This window comes from Furipterus horrens, unplaced genomic scaffold (assembly GCF_987537825.1).
Source record: "Furipterus horrens unplaced genomic scaffold, mFurHor1.1.pri manual_scaffold_11, whole genome shotgun sequence".
Taxonomy (NCBI): Eukaryota; Metazoa; Chordata; class Mammalia; order Chiroptera; family Furipteridae; genus Furipterus; species Furipterus horrens.
In genome coordinates, this window is record NW_028327181.1 from 76,987,833 (window position 1) to 77,009,737 (window position 21,905).

Genomic DNA, 21,905 nt, shown 5'->3' on the forward strand with positions numbered 1-21,905 from the left:
CTCAGCCTTGCCCAGTAGCTAACATGTCTCAGGTGGTTCTGAGCAAAGGAGCTGGGGGAAAACCAGAATTTTGTATACGTGAGGGGGTTTGGGGCGCTCTTAAGTCATGGTCTCATCCAAGTCTTGGGGAGCAAAAGTTCCTAATGAAGGAGAGAATGTTTACCTAGAAGCCCACCCTTATCCTTGAAGCATGCGCTGGGTGGACACAGGGTGATGTGGGGAGAGTGGCTGTGGAGCATTCCTGCTGGACTTGGAGCTGGGCCACAGCTTCCGAGGGCCTGGACAGGCACCCTGGCAGCGGTGATCTGCAGCAGCTTCTCTGTGGCCTGGTTCAGCATCACCTGCCCACAGTGCCCAGCTCTGTGCCAGACACCCAGGGGTGCCCAATCAATGTGAAATGAATTAAAAGGCCCTTGAGGTTCCTGGATACCAGAGCATGTCTCCCCAGTTCTGTCCCTGACCCCCAGAACCACCCGGGGGTGGCTGGAGCAGTGCTGAGGGTCTGCGTGGTGCAGAGAGCAGGCCTCTCCTGAGAGATGTGTAAGACCCTGAAGGGGCGGCCGAGGCCGTGTGGGCACGAGATGGTTGGGGGAAGCGCCCTAAATCATTTCTGGGTCAGAGAAGAAGCACACATCGCATCCTTTACCTGCCTTAGGCCCCACCATTATAAACCTACTTTCCAGAACAAGGCTTTACTCCACTTAAAGCTGTCAGTCTGCTTCACATTTGTTTCAATGAATTTTAGATCTTTCTCAAGAGCTGATTTTTAATTAGAATGAGCAACTGAACACAGTACTCCAGCAGAAGGGCAGAGGCAGAGGTGCTCAGGAAGGGAGGGTACACAAGTTGGCTCCAGCTAGCTCTTTTACAGCCAGCTGGTTCCTGCCCCAGACCTGTTCCTGGTGCAGAGACTCAGCAGGCTGGGGGCTTGTCTCACCGCATAGGTGCTTTCAGTGCCCCCACCCCATGGGACCAGTGACAGGCTCTGTGGGGGCCATCTGCTGACCCTTTTGAGCCTTGAGCGCCTTGCTGACTGTGCTCTTGGCACCATCTAAAAGGGGCATCCATCCCTTCCCATCAACCTGATACCTTCACTGGCTCCAAATTTTGCTGTCTATTTTCAGATGTAAAACGAGAGGCAGGAGTTAATAAGGAAATGGATTTGGGTACTAACTGGGGTCAAGGCCACGCTGGTCTAAGAAACCCTTTACCACCACTGGCTTTAAGTCAGCGGCTCCCCAGTCCTCTGTGATCCCTTTGAAACGGTGCCCGGGGGGGACTTTGTCCCTACTTTCAGGCCCTCTTGGTGCTGGGGAGTCACTCAGCCCTGAGTCCTCCGGGGAGCAGGGGGGCAGAGCTGAGCGGCTGCCCAGAGCTTGGCGGGAGGAGGAGCGGGGGAGGGGGAAGGTGGGGAGATCCGGCTGGAGGGGAGGCTCTTCTGTCTCCTTCCTTCCTGGTTCCTGCAGCAGCAGCTGCTGCCACTGCTCAGCTCAGTGAGGAGGGAGCAGGCGGCTCAGAGACGGTGACTCAGAGGCAGAGCGGCGCGTGGGTCAAGGAGCACAGGCGTGCATGGACCCTGGGGTAAGGGGCCACGCTGACATCCCGGGAGAGGGCTTCCTGCCACCTGAAGCTGTTGGGTCTGTTCCTCCGGAGAAGGGGGCGGGAATGGAGGTGGAGATAGGGCACCCACCTGGCTCATCTTGACCCCACACCCTTTAAGGACAGAGCCTCTCCCTCCGGCTGCAAGCAATGAGGGGCCAGGACCCCACAGGGCCAGGAAAAGGGCACAGGAATACCCAAACAATGGGAGAGATTGGGAACTTTCAATGGCTGAATGCAGGAGTTTCCCCCCTCGGTCAGCCTCTATAGCATGGGCCCCTCTCTCCCGACCTCCTGGCCACCCCTGCTCCACTGTGTCCCTGTTCCCGCTGGCGTCAACTCCTCAGGTGCTTACAGGCTCCATCAGAAGATCTGAGGCTGTTTCCCCAGCCTCAGGCCAACTTCGCCCCTCCTGTCCCCTCCCTCCTCTCTGTCTCTCTCTCTGTCTCTCTCTCTGTCTCTCTCACACACACACACACACAGCCTTATGCATTATTGATCTCCTGGTGGAGCCAGGATGGCCAGGGCTGGTGCCAAGGGTGCCCGTGGGCACTGCTGCGGGACCTGTGCATACCTCGGCATGTTCTTGGCCACCTCTTCTCCTCCCTGCCTTCCCCATTGTCTCCTTCAGCTCAGTCCCCTGCTCTGTCTGGGTGGGTAGTACCTCTCAGGAGCTCTAAGGACTGGAATGATAAAAAGGGAATGGTGACGCTTTGGGGGAGACTGAGTGTCTGAGGTGGGCATTCTATGGGGCTGTTTGATGGGAGGAGGCACAGGGAACAATGGGGCTGTCTCAGGCCTCAGTTTCCCTGTGTAGATAATGGGAGCCCAAGAACTAGAGACTATGAGACCAATTTGGGGAGTTCTACAGGGGGGTCATGTCATGGCAGAAGAATCTCCAGGCCATGAGTGGGGGTGCAGGGGTCTTGAAGGAAGAGGAGCTGGACTGAGGTCTTGCTTGTCTAGTCTCTGAAGTCCTCTCGCCTTTTTTTGGAGCCTCTTTCTTCACTGCTCTGCCTCACCTTTGATCACACCCAGGGAATCCTCCAGAGAAAGTACCGAGTGTTTCCTGGAGCCCAAGAATATGTGCTCAGGGTGAGGCTGGGTGGACTTTTTGCGGTTTTCCCTCGGCACTGGCCCGCCTCTCAGTAAACTAGCACACAGTGACTGCAGGAGGGTGTAGGCAGGGAGAGCCAACCAAGGTGGGGCAGGGACAGACTCAGGAGAAGCAGGACAGGCTAGCGGAAGACATGTTGGTGAACCCTTATCTCAGAGGGTACTAGAGAGGTTGGAGGTGGGGAAGGTAATAGCAGGGTCTGTGCTAATGAGGTCTCTCTCTTGTTTCAAGGACCGCCTCAGGACAAAGTGACATCCTTCCCCTTCCACCCTGTTCTGAGTCCTGAGCAGGGAGTGGCCACTCCCTTCTCCATGGACCTCCAAGAGAGGGGCCCTCCCTCACTCTCCGAGAACACTCAGTCTGCAAAGCCCAGCAGTACTCAGCAGGTCTGAGGGCGGGAAGCAGGCAGTGGGGGGCTTTATTTGGCCCAAAGGGGCTTCACCAGCTGCCCCCCCCCAACTCTATCCTGGACTGCAGGCCTCTGAGCTGTGGGAGGTGGTGGAGGAGCCTCGGAGCCAGCGAGGTGCAGAGGGTTTCATGCCTGAGAGGCAGGAAGGCCACCTACTCAAGAAGAGGAAGTGGCCTCTGAAGGGCTGGCACAAGGTAGGTTGGGAAGGACAAAGGGCAGGGCCAGATTCAGGGTATGCTGGTGGCTGCTGGGTAGTACTGGGTATGTGTGTGTGTGTCGGGAAGGAGAAGAGCAGTGCATGTGTACAGTGGCTCTCTCCCCCCACCCTTTTCTCTTGGTTGCCTTTGTCCTGTTACTCCTGGGCAATGTCACAGAGATACTTTGTGCTTGAGGACGGGATCCTTCGCTATGCGACTACTCAGCAAGATGTGAGTCAGGGTCTGCTGGGGGTAGTGGGAGAGGTCTGGTCCCAAAATGCCCTGGGCAGGCGGTGGACTTCTGGAATCCCCCAGAACAGGGCCTGAATCCCAGGTACACCATTCCTGGGTGTGGGGTCTTGAGCAAGTATCTTCCCTGGGCCTCAGCTCCCCCATCTCTAAGATGAAGAGAGTGCGATCACCCATTTGTAGGGTCATTGCCATCTTGGTAAGGGCCCTCAGGACAGTGCCCGGCACGAGAGTGCCCAAGAAAGGGAAACTTTATCCTCCTCCTCCTTGCCGCGTTCTCGTGCTGGGGCTAAGGAACCGAAGGCCTAGTAGCCCAGGCTCTTTCTTCCTCAGCCTGCAGGCCCCCGAAGCGGGGGGCAGCTTTGCTTGCTCTGGGATTCCCTTGAGCTCAGAATAGGACTTCTGAGTTCTGCCTACAGGTGGACAACAAAGAGGTCCCTGCTGACTCTGTGACTTGGGCCTGAGCGTGAACCTGCTGTCTGGCCTGTGAACCTAGAGTAGCCTCAGGGACACGATGGCTCTGTGGCCCAGAGGTCTAAAACCAGCCCCTTTCCCTCCACCATCCCTGCACCCCAGATCACCAAGGGGAAGCTCCACGGCTCCATTGATGTGCGACTATCTGTCATGTCCATCAACAAAAAGGCCCAGCGAATTGACCTTGACACTGAAGACAACATCTACCACCTCAAGGTGACATCCCTGGGAGCCAGTTGTTGGCTTGGCGCCCCCAGTCTGGTAGAGGCACTGGGGCACACAGGAGAGGGAGACAGGGGCTGAGTTTGATAAGAAGGGAGTTCCCATCATGCCCAATAGCCAATGGCAAAATGCCCCTGTTGTTTGGTGTATGAACACACGCAGAACTAAGGACACAGACACTTGGGGAAGCTGCGTTCCACCTCCCTGCAAGGGGCCTTTGCTTAAGCTGGATACTAAAGGCAGAGAGCCTGCTTGCCTGGGGACCGGAGTCCAGACATCTGGCCCCTAGAAAGCAGTTGTCCTTTCATATGTCCCTCCCCCTTACCACTTCTACAGATCAAGTCCCAGGACCTGTTTCAGAGCTGGGTAGCCCAGCTGCGTGCCCATCGCCTGGCCCAGCGCCTGGACATGCCCAGCCACACTCATCGGAAGGTAAGTGGGCCCTGGGGCAGGAAATGTGGGGATTCAGGGAACAGCGAGGTGGGCACCATCCTTCCTGACCCTGGACTCACCCCACAGGTACCTGGTGCCCAGCTTCCCACAGCAGTTAGTGCCTCAGCTCTACCTGGAGTTGGATCTCGGGAGAAGGTGTCTTCTTGGTTGAGGGGCAGTGATGGCCTTGACCGCTGCTCTCACGGTGAGGGACCCCTGACACCACGCCTTGGTTGGTAGGGCCCACGTTGTCCAGTTCAGATGGCATCAGCAGTGACAAGAAGCAGAAATTGTTAAAATGTTACCTTCATCCCTGCCTTAGGGAGCCCCAGTCTGATGGGGGAGAGAGCTTCTGCCTCCAAGCTGATTGGGTGAATTCAGGCCCTGTCCTGGGAGCCCCAGTCTTACAGAGGGTGGCGGGGCTTGTGCCCTAGGCATGTGGGCAGACAGGGCCAGGCCTCATGAAAAAGAAGATCCAGGTGCCAGTACCGGGAGGGATAGTGCCAGGGAGGGGGTGCTCTGGAATTGGGCTCCTGGAGTCGGGGCTATGATGTTGGCCCAGGGGCAGGGAGTTCACCCCAAAGGAGGAGAGAAAGAGTGGGGCAGCAGAGGTAAGGTACGGTGTGGAAACCATGTAGATCGGGGTGGCAGCTTTTGGGGAAACCAGTGGGAGGCCAGACCAAGGGTGGGAGCAGGGATCTGGGAGCTGCTCTGGGCTCTCATGATTGGGGGAGAGGGTGATAGTGTCAGGATTTCCCTGGCTGCTGGGTGTGGTCTTTGGAGGAGGAAGGAAAGCAGGGGTACAGACTTTGGGGTGCCCAGTCAGTGTTGGGAGGACTTTCTTTTTCCTTCTTCCTGCAGAGCTCTCTGAGTGTCAGGGGAAGCTACAGGAACTTCACAGACTCCTCCAGAGCCTGGAGTCCCTTCACCGAATCCCCTCAGCCCCTGTTATCCCCACACACCAGGTGAGGCCCAGGGGAGGAGGCAGGCTCCTGCCCAGGGGTCCTGCTCCTGCTTGCCGCCTTCATCCTGTCACTTCCCTGGGACACGTCCCCAGCCCCACATACATCACTGCTGTTTTCAGGGGCAGCACACATAAGCCTGTTGCCTCTCCTCCTATGTCCAGACTGCCTCGGGGTGGTCTCTGCCCCTTTGGAGGGACCCTTTCCTCCTGTCTGCCAGGGTGCTGGTCCTCTTCCTCTGGGATGTCACATTTCACTGTGCCCTCTTCCGTGGCCGTCTGCCTCTTTCCTGGCTTTGGGGGTTGCTGTCCCTTTCCTTCACCCTGAGAGTGAGACTCCTTCACCTCGACTTGCCAGGCCTCGGTGATGACGGAGAGACCCAAGAAGGGGAAGCGGACCAGCCGCATGTGGTGCACACAGAGCTTTGCCAAGGACGACACCATCGGACGGGTGAGGTGGGGTAGACCCCAGTCCCTGGGGTGGGACGCTCTGGAGGAGGCTGTCCCCTTCACCCCCCTCTTTCACCCACAGGTTGGTCGTCTCCATGGCTCAGTTCCTAACCTATCTCGATACCTGGAGTCCCGGGACCACTCAGGACCCCGTGGGCTGCCACCCCCGGACTATGCCCACCTGCAGCGCAATTTCTGGGCCCTGGCCCAAAAGGGTGAGTGGGTGCTGGATGGTTGGGGGAGCAGGCGGGAGAGGAGTTGGACTCTCACAGCCTGCCTCCGCCCTCACAGTGCACAGCTCGCTCAGCAGTGTCCTGGCTGCCCTCACCGCTGAACGGGACCAACTGCGGGATCTGCACCAGGGCTCTGACCTGTCCAGGACGGGGGTGAGGCTGGGGGACAGGGTGACTGGGGGAAGGAGAGGGCTTGAGATGAAGGACTGCAGGCCTGGCATTGATAACAGGTCTGGACCTGGAGGGGGCGTGGCAGGGCAGGGAGGGTCTCATCGTCCTGGTCCCCTGTCCCCTACCCCTTTCCCTGCAGGTGTCCGAGGCCTCAGCTGGCCCAAGGCGCCTCCACTCACTGTCCATCTCCTCGGACACAACGGCAGACTCCTTTAGCTCCCTGAATCCTGAGGAGGTAGGAGCCAGGGTGGGCTGTGGGGACCATTTCCTCCTGGGCCCACTGTCCTAGCAGGAGTGAAAGCATGGTCGGTTTTCAGACCTCACACAGCCCAGAAATCCTGGCTCCAGCTCCTTTCACGTAGTGCTGGCAGCAGCCACATCTTGGCCATTACTTAACAGTGTGCAGAATGCTTTCACTTAATTCAGAGGCCTGTGAGGCCTCAAGTTCACAAATCAGAAGACTGAGACTCAAAGAGTCTCACTGATGGGCCCAGGCTCTCATGCTTTGGACCAGCTGAGCCGGGACCTAGGCGTTCGTAGCAAAGACTCCAGGGCCCAATCCATGGGCTTGCCTTCGGCTCCACTGAGTGCCAACTTTGTGACCTCGGGCCTCAGTGTCCTAATCTGCGAAGTGGGGCTAAGAAGTGTACCTACCTCATAGGGTGTCAGGATTGACCAACTTAATACCCACAAAGGGCTTGGAGCCGGGCTTTGAGCTGGGGCCCAGGAAGCATAAGCAGCTGTTGGGGAACCTGCGTCTCCGTATCCCCAGGATGATGTTCATTCTGCTACCCTCGCCCCCGTCTGCATCTTCTCCTGCTCGACAGGTTTCAGACTCAATCCTGGTCATGCTTCCCTCTCAAGGGAGCTGTCAGACAAGGGAGGCCCCACCTGACTCCCCAGGCTCGGCCTCCGAGGCCTGACACCATCCTGTTCCCACAGCAAGAAGCTCTGTACATGAAGGGGCGGGAGCTGACCCCCCAGCTGTCTCAGAGCAGCATCCTGTCCCTCGCGGATTCCCACACAGAGTTCTTCGATGCCTGCGAGGTTCTTCTCTCTGCCAGCTCTTCTGAGAATGAGGTGAGGGAGACGGGAAGCTGGCAGTAAGAGGAGAGGACCTTGCGAATATAGGGGTGGGATTTAGAGAGACTAGAATCTATAGATTCCCAAATCCTTTCTAACCGCCTCAGCCACTATCTCTGGGAACATGTCCAACCTGCTGGATTTGAGTGGCCCTGATCACAAACCTCTGCTTTTTCCCTAGTGGGGATAAAGCTTCAGCTCCACCCCAGCCATTTTCCTGTGACCCCATTTCAGACCCAGTGCTCCCTGGATGCCTACCACCAGAATCTTAGTAATCCCCAACTTGCCTTTCTTTTGTGTCTTGCCAAGTCCCTGAGTTCCCCCCCACTACCTGCCCCAGTCACAGGGCCAGGCCCTCCCGCTCCAAAGTGGCAGGTGATGCCAGGCCTTCTGGGGCAGTATCTTAGGGCTCAGACCTCCCCAAATATATTCTCTTCCCCTTCCCACCAAAGGGCTAGCTGGGCAGAGTCTTGCCAGGCCCTGGGCACTGCCCAGCTGCCCGGGGGAGGCCCAGTCTGCCCGGCCTGTCATGTGTCCTGGCCCAGGGCTCAGAGGAGGAGGAATCGTGCACCAGTGAAATCACCACCAGCCTGTCTGAGGAGGTGCTGGACCTCGGGGGAGCTGAGCGCTGTCAGAAAGGTGCCAGCCAGGGTGGGCAGGGAGGGGCTGGAGGTGGGCAGAAAAGTGCTCATGTCCATAGCCCAGGCCCCTTGGGAAGGCAACCCCTTGTGGTGACTGGGGGCTTTGGGTGCTGACTCCAGAGGTGACCCCAGGAGGTGAGGGAGGCTAAGCTGTAAGCTATGGAATGTTCCAGGATTGGCTCCAGAGGTGGGACAGGCTCTGACCTGGGGCTAGCCTCCATTCCAGTCTTCTGAAAAGCGTCTGAGGGGGCCGGATAGAGAGGGAGAAGGAAAAGATCCCACTTTGCCACTTTTTAGCAGGGTGGCTTTAGACATGTCATTTTACTTGTTGGAGCCTGTTTCTTCATCTATAAAATGGGCCGAATAATCTGCACGCTGACATCGATTTCTATGTTTACAGAAAGAAGGAAGGGTAGGACTCGAAAAGGGCTTCTAGTGTAGAGGGTTTTCCCGCTGCCCACCTAAAGCCCCTAGGAGTTTGTCAAGAATTTGATCCCCAGCCGCCCTGGCCCATAGTGAGTCGAGACTGGGTCTTGGGGCGGGAGGCAGCCAGGCTGCGGGCCGGCCTGTGGGCCCGCTCTGTCTGGATGCCAGAGAGTGACGTGGCTGCGGTGGCCCCCAGGGGCGTGTGTTGCAGGGAGGGCGCCGGGGCCCCCGCGTCGCCGCTGCCTCCCAGCAGCCAGTGGGCCCGGGGCTGACGTGAGCCTGTGGAACATTCTTCGTAACAACATCGGCAAGGACCTGTCAAAGGTGTCGATGCCTGTGCAGCTCAACGAGCCACTCAACACTCTGCAGCGGCTCTGCGAGGAGCTTGAGTACAGCAGCCTGCTGGACCAGGCCAGCCTCATCGACGACCCCTGCGAACGTATGGTACTGGCCCCCGCCTGCCCCTGGGCCCCGTCAGGCTGCCTCTTCCTCCTGCGGGACCCTGCCTCCCCGAAAATCCTGGCCGGGCTGTTGCCTGGCTGCCGAAGTTCCACCCCAGCGCCCCAGTCCTCGCTTGCAGTGGGGCAACGTCTCCTTCTCGGTCCCTACCGCCCCTGGTGGCATTCTCTCCGCCCTTCCTTCCGCAGGTGTACATCGCAGCCTTCGCTGTCTCTGCCTATTCCTCCACGTACCACCGAGCAGGCTGCAAGCCCTTCAACCCTGTTCTGGGGGAGACCTATGAGTGTGAGCGTCCTGACCGAGGCTTCCGCTTCATCAGTGAGCAGGTGAGGGCCCCGGAAGAAGGCGGCTGGCCTTATGGAAGGATGCGCAGGGAAGCACCCGAGCTCCAGAGGGGCCAGGACGTGGGAAAGGGCACAGGACATTGGCTCAGTGTCAGGCACTGGGCCACATGTTGGAGGTACAGAGGGCTCTACTTGAAGGAGCTCCCCGCTTAGTGTGGGAGACGGACTTGAAACGAGGAGTTACTGTGCCACGTTCTAGAGCTGGGATCATGGACGCTCATAGGAGGTCATTCAGTCCCCCTGGGAAGCATGCGCTAGGGGGCGATCTTGAGCTACTTCTTGAAGAGTGAATTGGAGTTTGCCAGGAATACAAGGGGGTGGGTAGAATGGGCTATTCCAGACCGTGTAAAGGACCGAAAGAATGGAGCATGTTTGGAAGGAGTTAGAGACAGGGCTGGAAGACAAGGCAGGGCCAGACCCTGAGAGCCCTGTAGGTGGTGACGATAAGGAGGCATCTGTTTGTTTTTAAATCCTGAAGGCTGTGGAGAGTCATTGGAGGGTTTTAAGCAATAGAGTTATGAGCTCAGAGTTACCCTTTATAAAGAACACTCAGGCGGTGGTGTGCGGTCACAGAAGGCCATTAGGAGGCCATTTCAGTCACTTCCCTAAGAGCTGAAGAGGACTTGCATTTAGGCCGTGGCAGCTGGATTGGGTGGATGGGGGATTCAAGGGCTATTTATGTATTGCCCTTGACATGACTCAGTGGTCAACAGAATGTTCTTACAAGTAAGGAGTAGGGGAGGTGGCTGATGAGAGGGAAGAGTCGGTGGGGGGTATCTGGAGTTCCTGGATTGGGGGATTTTGGCAGTGCCAGTTAGCCAGATGGAGTATATGTGAAGAAGGTAGCTGAAGTAGGGAGACTCCGGATCAACAGGGGCTTCACTTCTAAGGGGAGACGTCCAGTAGGCTCTGGGGCACGTGGGCCTGGAGCTCCTCAGAACGCACTCGCTGGGGGGCTGAGAGATGGGGAAGTCACCGCAAAGTCACAGACTGCTCCCAGAAAGGGCCTGGAGAGGAATGTGGGCAGGGAAGGTGGAGGAGCTCTGAGGGGAAAGGGGAGGCAGGGTGGGTGGGCCACGGGACTTAGCGGGGTGTCGTTAGCTTCCTGATGAGGGAGATTTCAGACAAAGGCTGGGGGCCAACGTGGATTACAGTGAGTGTAAAGTGGAACTAGAGAGAGAGAAGAGATGCAGAATATTTAAAAAAAATATTGTACCATGAGGGAAAAGAGGAGGGAAAGAGGGTGACAGCCAGACAGGGAGATAAAGGGTTGAGGCGATTTCTTGTTTGTTTAGATTTTAAATGTTTTTGAAAACATGGTGATGAGTTCATAGTCCAATAGTGTGTACAGTAGGAAATGGCCCCCCACCCCGCCCCTCTGAGGGGACAGCTGCTGCCTGTGTTTGTTTTATGCCTGCGCGAGCGAAGCTGTGCATGACTAGAAAGGTGTACTCTCATTTAAGGTGGGAGATATAGGAGGTATTTCTATTCAGAGAGAAGGAGACATGTAGAGAAAAGGACTGCAGTGCAGAGAGGGGTGACAGGGGCAGTGAGGGTCCGTGGGAAGGGCTGGGAGCAGCGTGGAGGCGGAGAGGGGCCCTGGGCTGGCAGCAGGTCAGGGTGGGAGCCCGTAAATGGTGGAAGGAGTTGCCAGCTCTGGTCTCCCTCTGGTTATGGGGAGATGAGTGTGATTTGAAGGGGGTGGCTTGGATGAAGGCCCTCAGAGGATTGTGGGTGATGCTGAGGTCCCAGGTGTGTACCCAGTGTTGAACTGGAAGTTTCTCAGCATGTGCTCCTTTGTTGCACAGAGGGGTGGGAGGTTCCTAAGAGCAGGGGGTTGTGGCAAGTGGTGGCAGCAGGTTGTAAAGGGTGCTGGGTGAAAGGGCTGGAAGTGATGGAGGGGTCTAGGCTGGGTGGGAAGGAGGTGGAGCCCCAGCTGACAGGCCATGACACAGCCATGCCCCAGGCGACAGGGAATGGGGAGAGAGGCAAGGCCACAGGCTGTGAGGTACGAGTTCAAGGTTCCATGGGTGGAGCTGTTCCTAGGAGCACAGGGCCAGGGTTCTCCAAGGGGGCGGTGTGGAGGCTGCAGGGTGATTGAAGTTTCGGGGAGAAGAAGGTGAGGGAAGAGGGTCCTCGTGGGAGGGTTGGCTTTCAGGCAGGGCACAGTGGAGTCCCCACCTGTCACTGCTAGACTGAGAAGGGAGAATGTAGGGGCCTCGTGGACAAAGAGAAAATGATGGAATGTGGGTGGTGGCCAAGGATTATAGGGACAAGGGACCTGGAACTAACTGATCTCCGGTTCACAGGGAAACTGGGGGTGGGGCTAAGGGACTTTGGGGGCCTCAAGGGCAGCCTCAAGAGAACTTCCTTGCTTACCAAGGTCTCCCACCACCCCCCAATCTCGGCGTGCCATGCGGAGTCTGAGAACTTCATTTTCTGGCAAGGTGAGGAGGGGGCATGGCAGGGTGGACCTGAGGGTGAAGGGCAGTTGGGGGAGGAGCCAGACACTTTCTGGTCTTATCACTGCTGTCTCTCTCTCTTCCCCGACCCAACTCCAGACATGAAGTGGAAGAACAAGTTCTGGGGAAAATCCCTGGAGATTGTGCCTGTGGGGACAGTAAATGTCAGCCTGCCCAGGTGAGTGCCAGGGCCAGTCCATCGGCCATCGTCTTCCAAGCTGGGACCGGGAGGCAAGAGGGACAGGATAGAAGGGTCTGGCCTGAAGCTGCTCGGGATGGGGCAGTATCTGTACATTTTGCTGCCATATTTGCAGCAATTTCCAACAGAGAAAGGTGAGGCGCTGAGCTTGGTAGAGCTGGGAGGGCTCATCAAGGTCATCTGATGCAGTGGTTTTCGCACTTTTTTGACCATGACTTACAGTAAGAAATGCATTTCAGACTTCAAGCCAGCATGCACACATGCCCATTCACACACATGCACACACACAGAAACCTAAGTTGATTTCATATCTGGTCACAAATCACTTTCTAAACATCCTCATCTAGCTCATTTTATAGGTGGGGACCACAGCCAGAGAAGAGGGGCTTATCCAGCGTGGTCCAGGAGTTAGCCAGGGGCCAGTGTGGGGGCAGTGGGGGAGAGCTTGGGCTTCAGCGTCAGAAGTCATGGCTGGGGGTCCTGGTTATGCCACTTAATAGTTATGCAAGTGGCAAAAAGACTTGATGCCTCAGAACCTCGAGTTCGCTCTTCTATAAAATAGGAGTAATGAGTAACACCGGTAGAAGTGGGGGGTAAGTGGGGAAGTACAACAGGGCCATCACTGTCCCTGGCACCCAAGGGAACAGTCCCTGTCTGTGCTTTTATCCCCATGACTTAGGTACTCGGGAGCTTTATTAATGAATGGAGATGTGTTATTGATTATTTCCTGGGAAGGCTGCTCTGCTTTATAAACAAGTCACCCTTCACAGCAGAGCCAGAGTCAGCACCAGGACCCCAGGGTTTCTCCCACAGACCCACATGACCTGCTCCAGAGAGACAGGGGCTCCTGGCTCAGGGTGGCACGTGTTCACCAGGGCAGGCCAGCTGCCCTCCCATGCTGTCTCTCTCAGGTTTGGGGACCACTTTGAGTGGAATAAGGTGACATCCTGCATTCACAACATCCTGAGTGGCCAGCGCTGGGTTGAGCACTATGGGGAGGTCCTTATCCGGAACACAAAGGACAGCTCCTGCCACTGCAAGATCACCTTCTGCAAGGTGGGCACACCCCTCTGACCCTGGATGGCCGCCCCCAGAGGCTCACGCTGGGTGAAGGGCAGGGGACATCTCCCTAAGCCACCTGTCCCTGCCCCCACCCCCACCCCCACCCTAGGCTAAGTACTGGAGCTCCAACATCCACGAGGTGCAGGGTGCCGTGTTCAGCCGGAGTGGCCGGGTCCTCCACCGACTCTTCGGAAAGTGGAACGAGGGGCTGTACCGGGGACCCCTGCCTGGGGGTCAGTGCATCTGGAAACCCAGTAAGTGGGGTGATCAGGGAGGACTGGGCAGGGTGAGGGTAGCTATGGCACAGTCCATCTACCCCAGCCCCTGCCTTCCCCCTGCAGACTCAATGCCCCCAGACCATGAGCGAAACTTCGGCTTCACTCAGTTTGCCTTGGAGCTGAACGAGCTGACGGCAGAGCTGAAACGGTCACTGCCTTCCACAGATACACGGCTCCGGCCGGACCAGAGGTCAGTGCTGGCCAGGTGCTGCCCTAGAACCCTCAGGCTCCTCCCTCCCCCTGTGGGTTTCCAAATAGTGTTGGGACTTTGTCCTTCCTCCCCTCATTTGCCTCAGGGAGTGGGGCCTGTTTGGGGGCTGAGCTGGGCAGGAGACAGAGGCCGCGGATCTGGGGGGCCGCTGAGGGGAGCATCCTGCTGATGGCAGTCTGGTTGCTCAGGTACCTGGAGGAGGGGAACGTACAGGCCGCTGAGGCCCAGAAGAGAAGGATCGAGCAGCTTCAGCGAGACAGGCGCAAAGTGATGGAGGAGAACAATATCGTCCACCAGGCTCGCTTCTTCAGGTCCTCCGCCCTTGCCCCGGGTCTCTGCAATGGAGACTTCCCTCTCCTCCCCTCTGGCCCCTTCCTGCTTTGTGTGGGTCCGACCTTGGGAGGCAACATCTCCAACCGGCCTTCATTCTGATGTTCACTCTTCTCATTCCACTGCTCTCTTCCCCCAGGCGGCAGACAGATGGCAGCGGGAAGGAGTGGTGGGTGACTAACAACACGTACTGGCAGCTGCGGGCCAAGCCAGGCTACGGGAACCTGGACGGAGCTGTGCTCTGGTAGCCCCGGCCCCGGGGCAGGAGGCTCTGGTTCCTCCCTCCTGCCTCCACCCCCACCACGGACACATGGGCAAGGCCAGGCTCTCCGCTCACAGCCCTGGAGACCAGAGGCTCTAGCCCTGTCCCCTCTGCTGGCCGGAGGGGCTGCGTCTCCGCCCATCGCCCACCCATATTCAGGGTGAGAAGTAGGATTTGTGCTCCCCAGTCTCGTTGCCCCCATAACTGGCATGTAAGACCCTTCTTGCTCTGTCAACCCCTTTCTTCCCTGTTGGGGTACTTGGGGGAGACTCCAGGCTCTCGAGGATCTGCTTCCTATTTCAGTGCCTTCCTAGGACACTGGATGCTCCCCAGGCTATCTGTGCTGTGCAGTTGGGGTGAGTGAAGGAGAGGAGACCGCCTTTTCTTCCATGCCATCCCTTCTCAGCCCCTGTCCAGTGCCTCCCCCATGCCCTGGCCCAGCGGGGCTCCCTTTGCTTGGTCCCTGGCAATCTCCCCCATCCTTCTGGATCCCCTTCTCCCAAACTGCAAAACACTGGCAACTTCCAGCTCCATCAGCCCTGGTCCCAAGCGGTTTCCTTCAGGAACCTCCCTGCTCCCCCCAGAGCAGATGAGCCCTCTCCAGGAGGCCAGGAGCGGACTGAGCAGGCAGGGCGCCTGGCCTCAGACCCGCTGGGAGCGAGTGAGCCCATGTGAGAGTGTCTGTCTGCGCAGGAGAGTGCGTGTGTGTGCGTGTGCCTGTGCACTGCTTGCCGGCGAGCAGGATCCCTAATGTAGCTGGGCCTGGGTGTCCGCCACTGTTGCTGCTCACTTTCACACAGTCTGCCTCTGACTAAGGTAAACTGCTGACATTCCAAGCTCCAATAAAGACTGTCCCAGACCTTGGCCTGTGACCATTCATTAAACACAACGTGCTCACGCTCAGCAAAGGCCTACAGCTGCCCACTCACCTGGGCTATAAAGCCGATGTTCCTCTTCCTTAAACCTCACACCCTGTCAATACTACCTGAAGTGTTCCTCTTGCAACTGTACCTGGCCTAGGCTGGGCCCCTATTAACTCTTACCTAGATTACTGCAGTATTCGGAGCCCCACTTGCTTTCACCATTAATGCTGGCTTTCAGGGTGAGATTTTAAAAGAGAAAAATGGCACCTTGTACCTGCTTCAAATACATCCATTGCTTCTAAGTGCCTACAGGGAAAATCCAAACTCATCAACCAAGCAGAAACTCCGTGATCCCTGTCACCTGCTGGCGTAGAGTGCTGACCCCCACGCCCAGCATCCCGCAGTCAGGTCTGTGCTTCCACCTCCACTCCCCAGATTAGTGAGTGTTCACGGGAGGCTGGGAGGGAGGAAAGAGACATGCGGGCACTGCATAAGAGGGCAAGCTGCAGCTTCTCGCACTCCCCCACCGCCTGGGCTCAGCCCAGCTGTGTGACCTTGGTCACGTGCCTTACCTTCAGACACTTTGTTTCCTCATTTGGCTTCTTTTGTATCCTAGAGGAGGATGTATGTGGAGTGGCCCAGGCTCCTGAATTCATTAGCTGCCTCAGTCTGACCCACCCCACTGCAGCCGCAGGCCCCTGGCCCCTGCTCTGGCGAGATGGGTGTCTCAGGAGCAAGTTATGCTTTCGCTGGGGTTTGGCAAGAACAGAAGGGACCACAGAGCTACTGTAGCCCTTCCAATTCTAGTCTTTTTCTTCTACCCCTCCCCCAGCTCGGGGAGGGATGGTGGGCCACATTTCCACAGTTTCTGGAGAGTGTTAAAGTTAAAATGAACACAACTGCCTTGACACCATGCACCAGAAATAACCTCAACCCATTCCAAACAAGCCAGAGCCTGCACACATTCAGGATTAAAAAAAAAAAAGATGTAGTGCTCTCCTCCCTCACCCTTTCCGCTCAGAGCAACACAGAGCCTGACTGACCAGCCCACGTTCAGCTTCCACACATTTTAAGAATTAGACTTTCAAATAGACCAAATTTCCAAGTTATTTTTTAAAATATTTATTTTTAGAGGAGGGGAGGAAGAAAGAGAGGGAGAGAAACACTGATGCAGGAGAGAAACATCGATTGGTTGCCTCTTGCATGCCCCCAGCTGAGGACCTGGCCCACAACCCAGGCATGTGTCCTGACTGGGAATTGAACCAGCAACCTTCTGGTCTGCTGACTGGTACTCAGTCCACTGAGCGACACCAGCCAGGGCACAAAGTTATTTTTCAAATGGAGACAGAAGACTGGCAACACCTCTGCTTACAGGAACAAAGCCCTTTGTGGCTTGTGCCATCTAGACCAGCATCTTCTCCCAACCCAGGCACCAACTCAACAGCGGGAAGTGGTCAGGTTGGTTTTGCTCTTGCTGGGGCCTCGCAGGTGAGAAGCTTTCCAGCTGAATGACAGTTGTCTTCTTAAAAACCCTCCCCATTTGTTCAGGGTGAGTTATTGCTAATGGGGTACTCAGGCCAAGCTGTGGTCTGTGGACAGAGTGTGAAGGGCCCAAAGCAGCTATGGGTGGGTGGTGGCCACCTCCTGGCCACTGGGAGACTGGCTGTGGCTGTGGGGGTGCTCAAGACTACTCTGAGGCAGGAATGGTGGTCCCCATTCCTGAGCCTCTCAGTCTGGTCTAATGGCACACAGGAGGACTGCTCACCAGTGCAGGGCGTGTTGCAGGATATGGCAGACTTGGGGGGGGGGTAGGGCAGAGGGGAGGGATGTGGGCTTAATGGCCCCACATCTTGGCTCAGCTTGGGAAAGGCAGGAAATGGGACACACCGTTTGTAAAGCCAGGGACCTACTTCCCTGGATGAGCAAAAACGATCAGAGTTTGAAGAGCAGGGGAAGCTCCTGGGCCCAGCGTGGTGGCAGACGGAGCAGGAGGCAGGCAAGAGGGGGCAGCTCCCACCTCACCTACTTTGGGCCCTCCAACCCCAAACTGCTTGCCCCAGAGAGAGAGAGAAATTGTTTGTTTGTGTTTGTGAGTATGTGTGTGTGTGTGTGTGTGTGTGTGTGTGTGTTAAAATATGGCTGTTGAATAGCTGATGGGGATGCCTCATTGCAAGGGGTAAAAAGGCCAGAAATAATTATAACCTCCTGAGTCTTCTGAATGAAGAGTGGTGTGTGTGTGTGTGTGTTTGTAGTAAACCTGAGGGGAAAGGGCACTGAAGCAGCCAAGGAGCCAGGTGTCAAAGATGAACAGAGTTGGGCATTAAAACAGATTTTACTCAGCGACTACTGACGGTCAGGGAAAGTTGGCATTAAAAGGGAAAATGAGGAGGGGGAGGGGCGGGCAGGGCTCCAGCAGACTCAGAGAGGTGAAAAATGGTCAGTGTAAATGCGACTAGGCAGAGGGGCTGCTGGCTGGCATCATCAAAGTCAGGATTCTGCCCCCTCTCCCCCACAGCCGTGGAGACTGGGGACAGGTCCTAGCCTCCCTGATGATTACATTCCACAGGAATGGCTGCAGGTCCTGGAGAAAGACCCTCCACTCCTGAGCTGTAGGAGATACATGTGTACTTTGAAGGGACAGAGGAGGGAGTCGCAATTGTAGGCCCTTTTTAGTGAATGTCTTAAGAAAGGGAAGGCAGGGGCCTCCCATCAGGTGTTGGCTAGAACAGACAGTAAAGCTGCCTGGCCGCATCGGGCTTTCTCAGGCAGGCCTGTTACAGGGACCTGGGGTTACCCTGGGGACTCGGCCATGCTGGTGCAGGGGGTTGGATGGAGTTGTTCTGTGCTGAGTTCTGCAGTTCTCACAGGGAACTTCCTGTCCTCCCCCTTGAGGTTGAGGGAGGAGGGCTGACCCTGTAAAGCTGGAGTGGGTGTCCAGGGCAGAAGGAGGCAGACAGGCCTGCACCTGCATCCCCGTTCCCCTCGGGCATGTAGCCAAGGTGGATGTGTGTGGGGTTCCCACCCGCTCTCCTACATGAAGAAGGAAAGCAGTGGGTGGGGGCAGTGACAGAGGTGTTGGGGGTACCTGTGTTTCTAACTGACATCTGCTAAGGATATGAAGGTCTTGACCTGTGACCTCAGGTCCACTGGTTTTGGTCTGTCCCTGGAACGTCCCATTCCAGCCCCACTTCTCCATAGGCACCTTAAATGTCTCGGGCCCTGCCCAACCTCTTCAGGAGATGCTCAGGTGCCCTGCAGCTGGAGCATTAGCTTAATGATGGCTCCTTCCTGGAAAAGGCCTATTGAACAAGTGATTTCTCCCTTTAGAAAACCTCTGACTCCAGCAAGGACAGAAAAGGAGATGTGCTTAGCAACCTCCCCCTGTGACCAACCTCTGCGCTGTTTAGGTAGTTAGAGAGGTCAGCATAGACGTCAGCAAGCCCCTCACAGGCTGATCTGGCCAAGTGTTGCTTGCCTAATTGCCTATTTCTGTTGCAGACACTTAAGCCAGACCATCTGGCCTAAAGTGTTCAGGAACTGATCCATCCTTATTCTTTTTCTTTTTTCAATCCTTGCCCAAAAATATGTTTATTGATTTTAAAGCAAGAGAAAGGGAGAGAGAAACACTGATATGAGAGAGAAACATCAATCACTTGCCTCCTGTGGGCACTCCAACTGGGGATCAAACCTGGAACTTAAGTGCATGCACTAGCCAGGAATTGAACCTGCAATGTTTTGGTGTATGGGTCAACACTCCAACCAGCTGAGCCACCTGGCTGCGGCAGTCCACCCTTATTCTCGCCATACCTCCACCCTCTCCTCCCCTGTCCCTTAAGAGCCAATGCAGAGAGGGATCACAGAGCATTCTCCAGGTCCCCAAAGGCCAGAGACAGCTCAGCATACAGTTTTGGGGTAGGGCGCCCCCAGGAGCTGTGGGAACTTGGGGCTACCCATGTCTCATTAACTATATCATCACAAAATACCCAGGGTACTGGCAGATGTTTCAGACCCTAATGTGTATGGAGGGGGTGGTTTCACATGGATAAATCCAAATGGTTGGTACTACGCTCCTTAATGCCAGGACCCTGGGGATGCTGGGCGCTGTTTCTAATATGAGAAGCCTCTCAAAATTATGGGTGGGCTGAGCTATAGAAAAGGTGTAGGTGGAAGAAGACATTGGAAGGATTGGGGCAGGAGCAAGAAGGAGAGAGAATGGGGATGAAAGTCAGCTTCAGAGTTCATGTATCCGGAACCAAGGTGGTAAGATTCTTCAAGCATCCTCAAGGGGGCGCCAGGATCTCTTGAAAGGACCGATTCAGGTGCTTCCTGAATCCACCTGTCAGGAGACTGCACCCTCTGTAGACTCAGAGTGTTAAGCCCCCAAGAGTCTGACAGTGGCTGGGTCCCAGCTCGGCACTGATAAGTGACAGTGACAGACACTATTTATAAGCCCACATTCCTGCAGGTTGCCAGTACACTCAACCTCTGCCCACCTTCCCTCTTCGGAGAGCACTAACTGGGTTGGGCCTTCTCTGGGAGACCCAGGTGTCCCCAACCACTCCCAAAAGCTGCCTGGGTGGTCTGGGGAAGGTGATCAGGCCCCATTGGTGATGTCTCCTGGCTGCCAGAGAACAGACCCCCTAAGACAGTTGGTCCAGGATCTGCCCCCCTTGCCTACACCCAGAGCCCTCCTAAGAGAACTTAACCCTAAGCTTCCACTAACACCCCCTGCTTCTGCACCCCCACCTTGGTCAGAGGAGGTGGTGGGACTTGGAATTGTCCAAGCAGTGGAACATCAGACAAGGGTGGCTTCAGATGACTTGGGCCAGAGTCACCACCTGCTCTGCTGCCCACACACCTGGGGCCTTCCAGTGCACCCCGGAGATCCTCCCTGAGAGGGAAGCAGAGCACCAGGGTGGCTGTGCAGATACAATCAGTGTCCTGCTTCCCAATGCTTTTGCCAAGAAAAGGATACAAAGAGCCTTTGCAAAACATGGGGGGCTCAGGCACTGGTCAGGGGGGAGGGGCAGCACCCTTCATCTTTCCGGTGCGCCTCACCATCAGTCCCCGAGACAGAACGAAGCACCCCATGCCCATTGGCTGACTGATCCTCCTCCTCAATTAAGGAGCTTCGGGCTGTGGGAAGTTCGTACCCCACCTACCTCAGACACACAGAGAAAGCTGGATAGAAGGGGCCAGAAATTCTGGAAGGGCAGAGATCCAGGCTGGCAGAGACAGGCAGAGAGAACAGAAATGGGCACCGTCGCCAGGCGTCGTCCTCAGTGTGCGCTCTGGCACCAACACCGGGTGGCCCAGGATAAGAGGTGGCCTGGGCGCGCGGGGACACGTGGGGGCGCCGGCTTCGCAGGAGCCTCGGAAGCAGAGCCACGCCGCCCAGTTTGGCGACTCAGATGCAGACGGCCCGTGGCCGCGGGGCGGAGCCCGAGGACCAGGGACAGCGGAGCGCAGGCTCAGTAAGCCCGGAGGGACGCGACTCACCGAGTTCTTGATCACCTCCGTCCGGAGTAGTGTGGGGCCGTGTCATCCGCTGGTGGAAAACCGCGTTGGGATGAGGGAGGGAGGACTCGGGGGACCGAGGTGTCGGGGCGGGCCAAGGGGTTGCCGACGTCCCCGCGCCCTCCCTCCACGCACACGAATGAGGGTCCCTCTTCCAACACAGGCATCCGCGCGCTACCCGACCCGGACCGTGCCCCGCGGCCTGCAGTCCTGCTCCTGCAGAGCAGGAGGCCCAGAGCGCTGCAGCCCTGGACGGCCTCTGGAAGCAGCCTCGACCACTCGCCCCCTCCATCTCAGTGGGTGCGGGATGTGTCCTGGGATGAATATCTGGAAAGGGATGGAAAAGGGGCAGCACGGGCTCCAAGGGCCAAGAGGTGAGGAGGTAGGGATGTCTGAAAAGCAGAATAATTTAGAGCCCTGCATCTGGGAGAGGAAGTGGTGACTTGTCCCTTTCTAGGTCGCCAGTTTCTCCTCGTAGTTGTTCTTCTTTTAATTTTATTTTTAGAGAGAGAGCAAGGGAAGGAGAACGAAGGAGAGAAACATCAATTGGTTGCCTCTCACAGGTACCCTGGCCCAAAACCCAGGCACATGCCCTGGCTGGAATTGAACCTGAGACCTTTCAGTTCACAGGCCAGCACTCAATTCACTGAGCCACACCAGCCAGGGGTCCTTGTAGCTCTTTAAAATGACAACAGAACACAAGTTGTTGGTATTTTTTACAGTCCTTCACCCCTGTTAAAAATAATGCATTGTTGTTCATTGTTGGAAAATTAGAAAATAACAAACATGATTTTACAAGTATGCATACTATCCCACTGGACAATAGGAGGTCTAGATTTATAACCTTTAAAATATACCATAACACAACAATAAAAACCCTGGAAGCATTGTCTACATGCGATCTTTTTTTTTTTTTTTAAGCCAAATGACTAAACATGAAATTATTAGATCTAATGAAGTAGGTTTCAAGCCTGGTTGCACATGCCATTGCTCTGAGAAGTTTTGCAAAAGACACGGCCCCAGTGGTTCAGTCATTACCAACCTCACCTCTCACTTCTAGACCCTTCCATCCCAAATACACTCACTCAAATAGCTGCCTTCTGTCATACTTGACACTAATTTTTATTTCTTCAATATTAATCAAGTAATAATTGTTTTTCTTCTTTTCTAGTGGATTTTTGTCTTATACTCTGAGGAAATTGCCCATTTAATCCACATTTCCAAGCACATGGTATGTAGTATATGTTGTTCACT

The 21,905-nt window shown here is 56.1% G+C and overlaps 1 protein-coding gene across 5 annotated transcripts; it reads left to right on the plus strand.

The window, feature by feature from the left end:
• The first annotated feature begins 1,467 nt into the window (after positions 1 to 1,467).
• Positions 1,468 to 15,135, plus strand: OSBPL7 (oxysterol binding protein like 7). Of its 5 annotated transcripts, none has more exons than XM_090290925.1 (22): positions 2,953 to 3,102; positions 3,194 to 3,319; positions 3,500 to 3,553; positions 4,148 to 4,261; positions 4,604 to 4,699; positions 4,787 to 4,904; positions 5,561 to 5,664; positions 6,019 to 6,111; positions 6,193 to 6,325; positions 6,402 to 6,496; positions 6,654 to 6,749; positions 7,457 to 7,594; positions 8,143 to 8,236; positions 8,861 to 9,108; positions 9,312 to 9,449; positions 11,851 to 11,914; positions 12,029 to 12,107; positions 13,040 to 13,184; positions 13,300 to 13,444; positions 13,532 to 13,658; positions 13,868 to 13,990; positions 14,149 to 15,135. In XM_090290925.1, exons 1-22 carry the CDS (start codon positions 3,028 to 3,030, stop codon positions 14,255 to 14,257), a joined length of 2,514 nt encoding a protein of 837 aa, XP_090147051.1. In that variant the 5' UTR covers positions 2,953 to 3,027; the 3' UTR covers positions 14,258 to 15,135. The 5 variants fall into 5 exon arrangements, 4 of the variants coding, with proteins under 4 accessions (XP_090147049.1, XP_090147051.1, XP_090147048.1 ...); XR_016513954.1 differs by having other exon boundaries at positions 2,959 to 3,102; positions 4,604 to 4,904; positions 14,149 to 14,431; positions 14,575 to 15,135; XM_090290923.1 differs by lacking the exon at positions 2,953 to 3,102 and adding an exon at positions 1,468 to 1,581 and having other exon boundaries at positions 4,604 to 4,904.
• Positions 15,136 to 21,905: the final 6,770 nt, after the last annotated feature.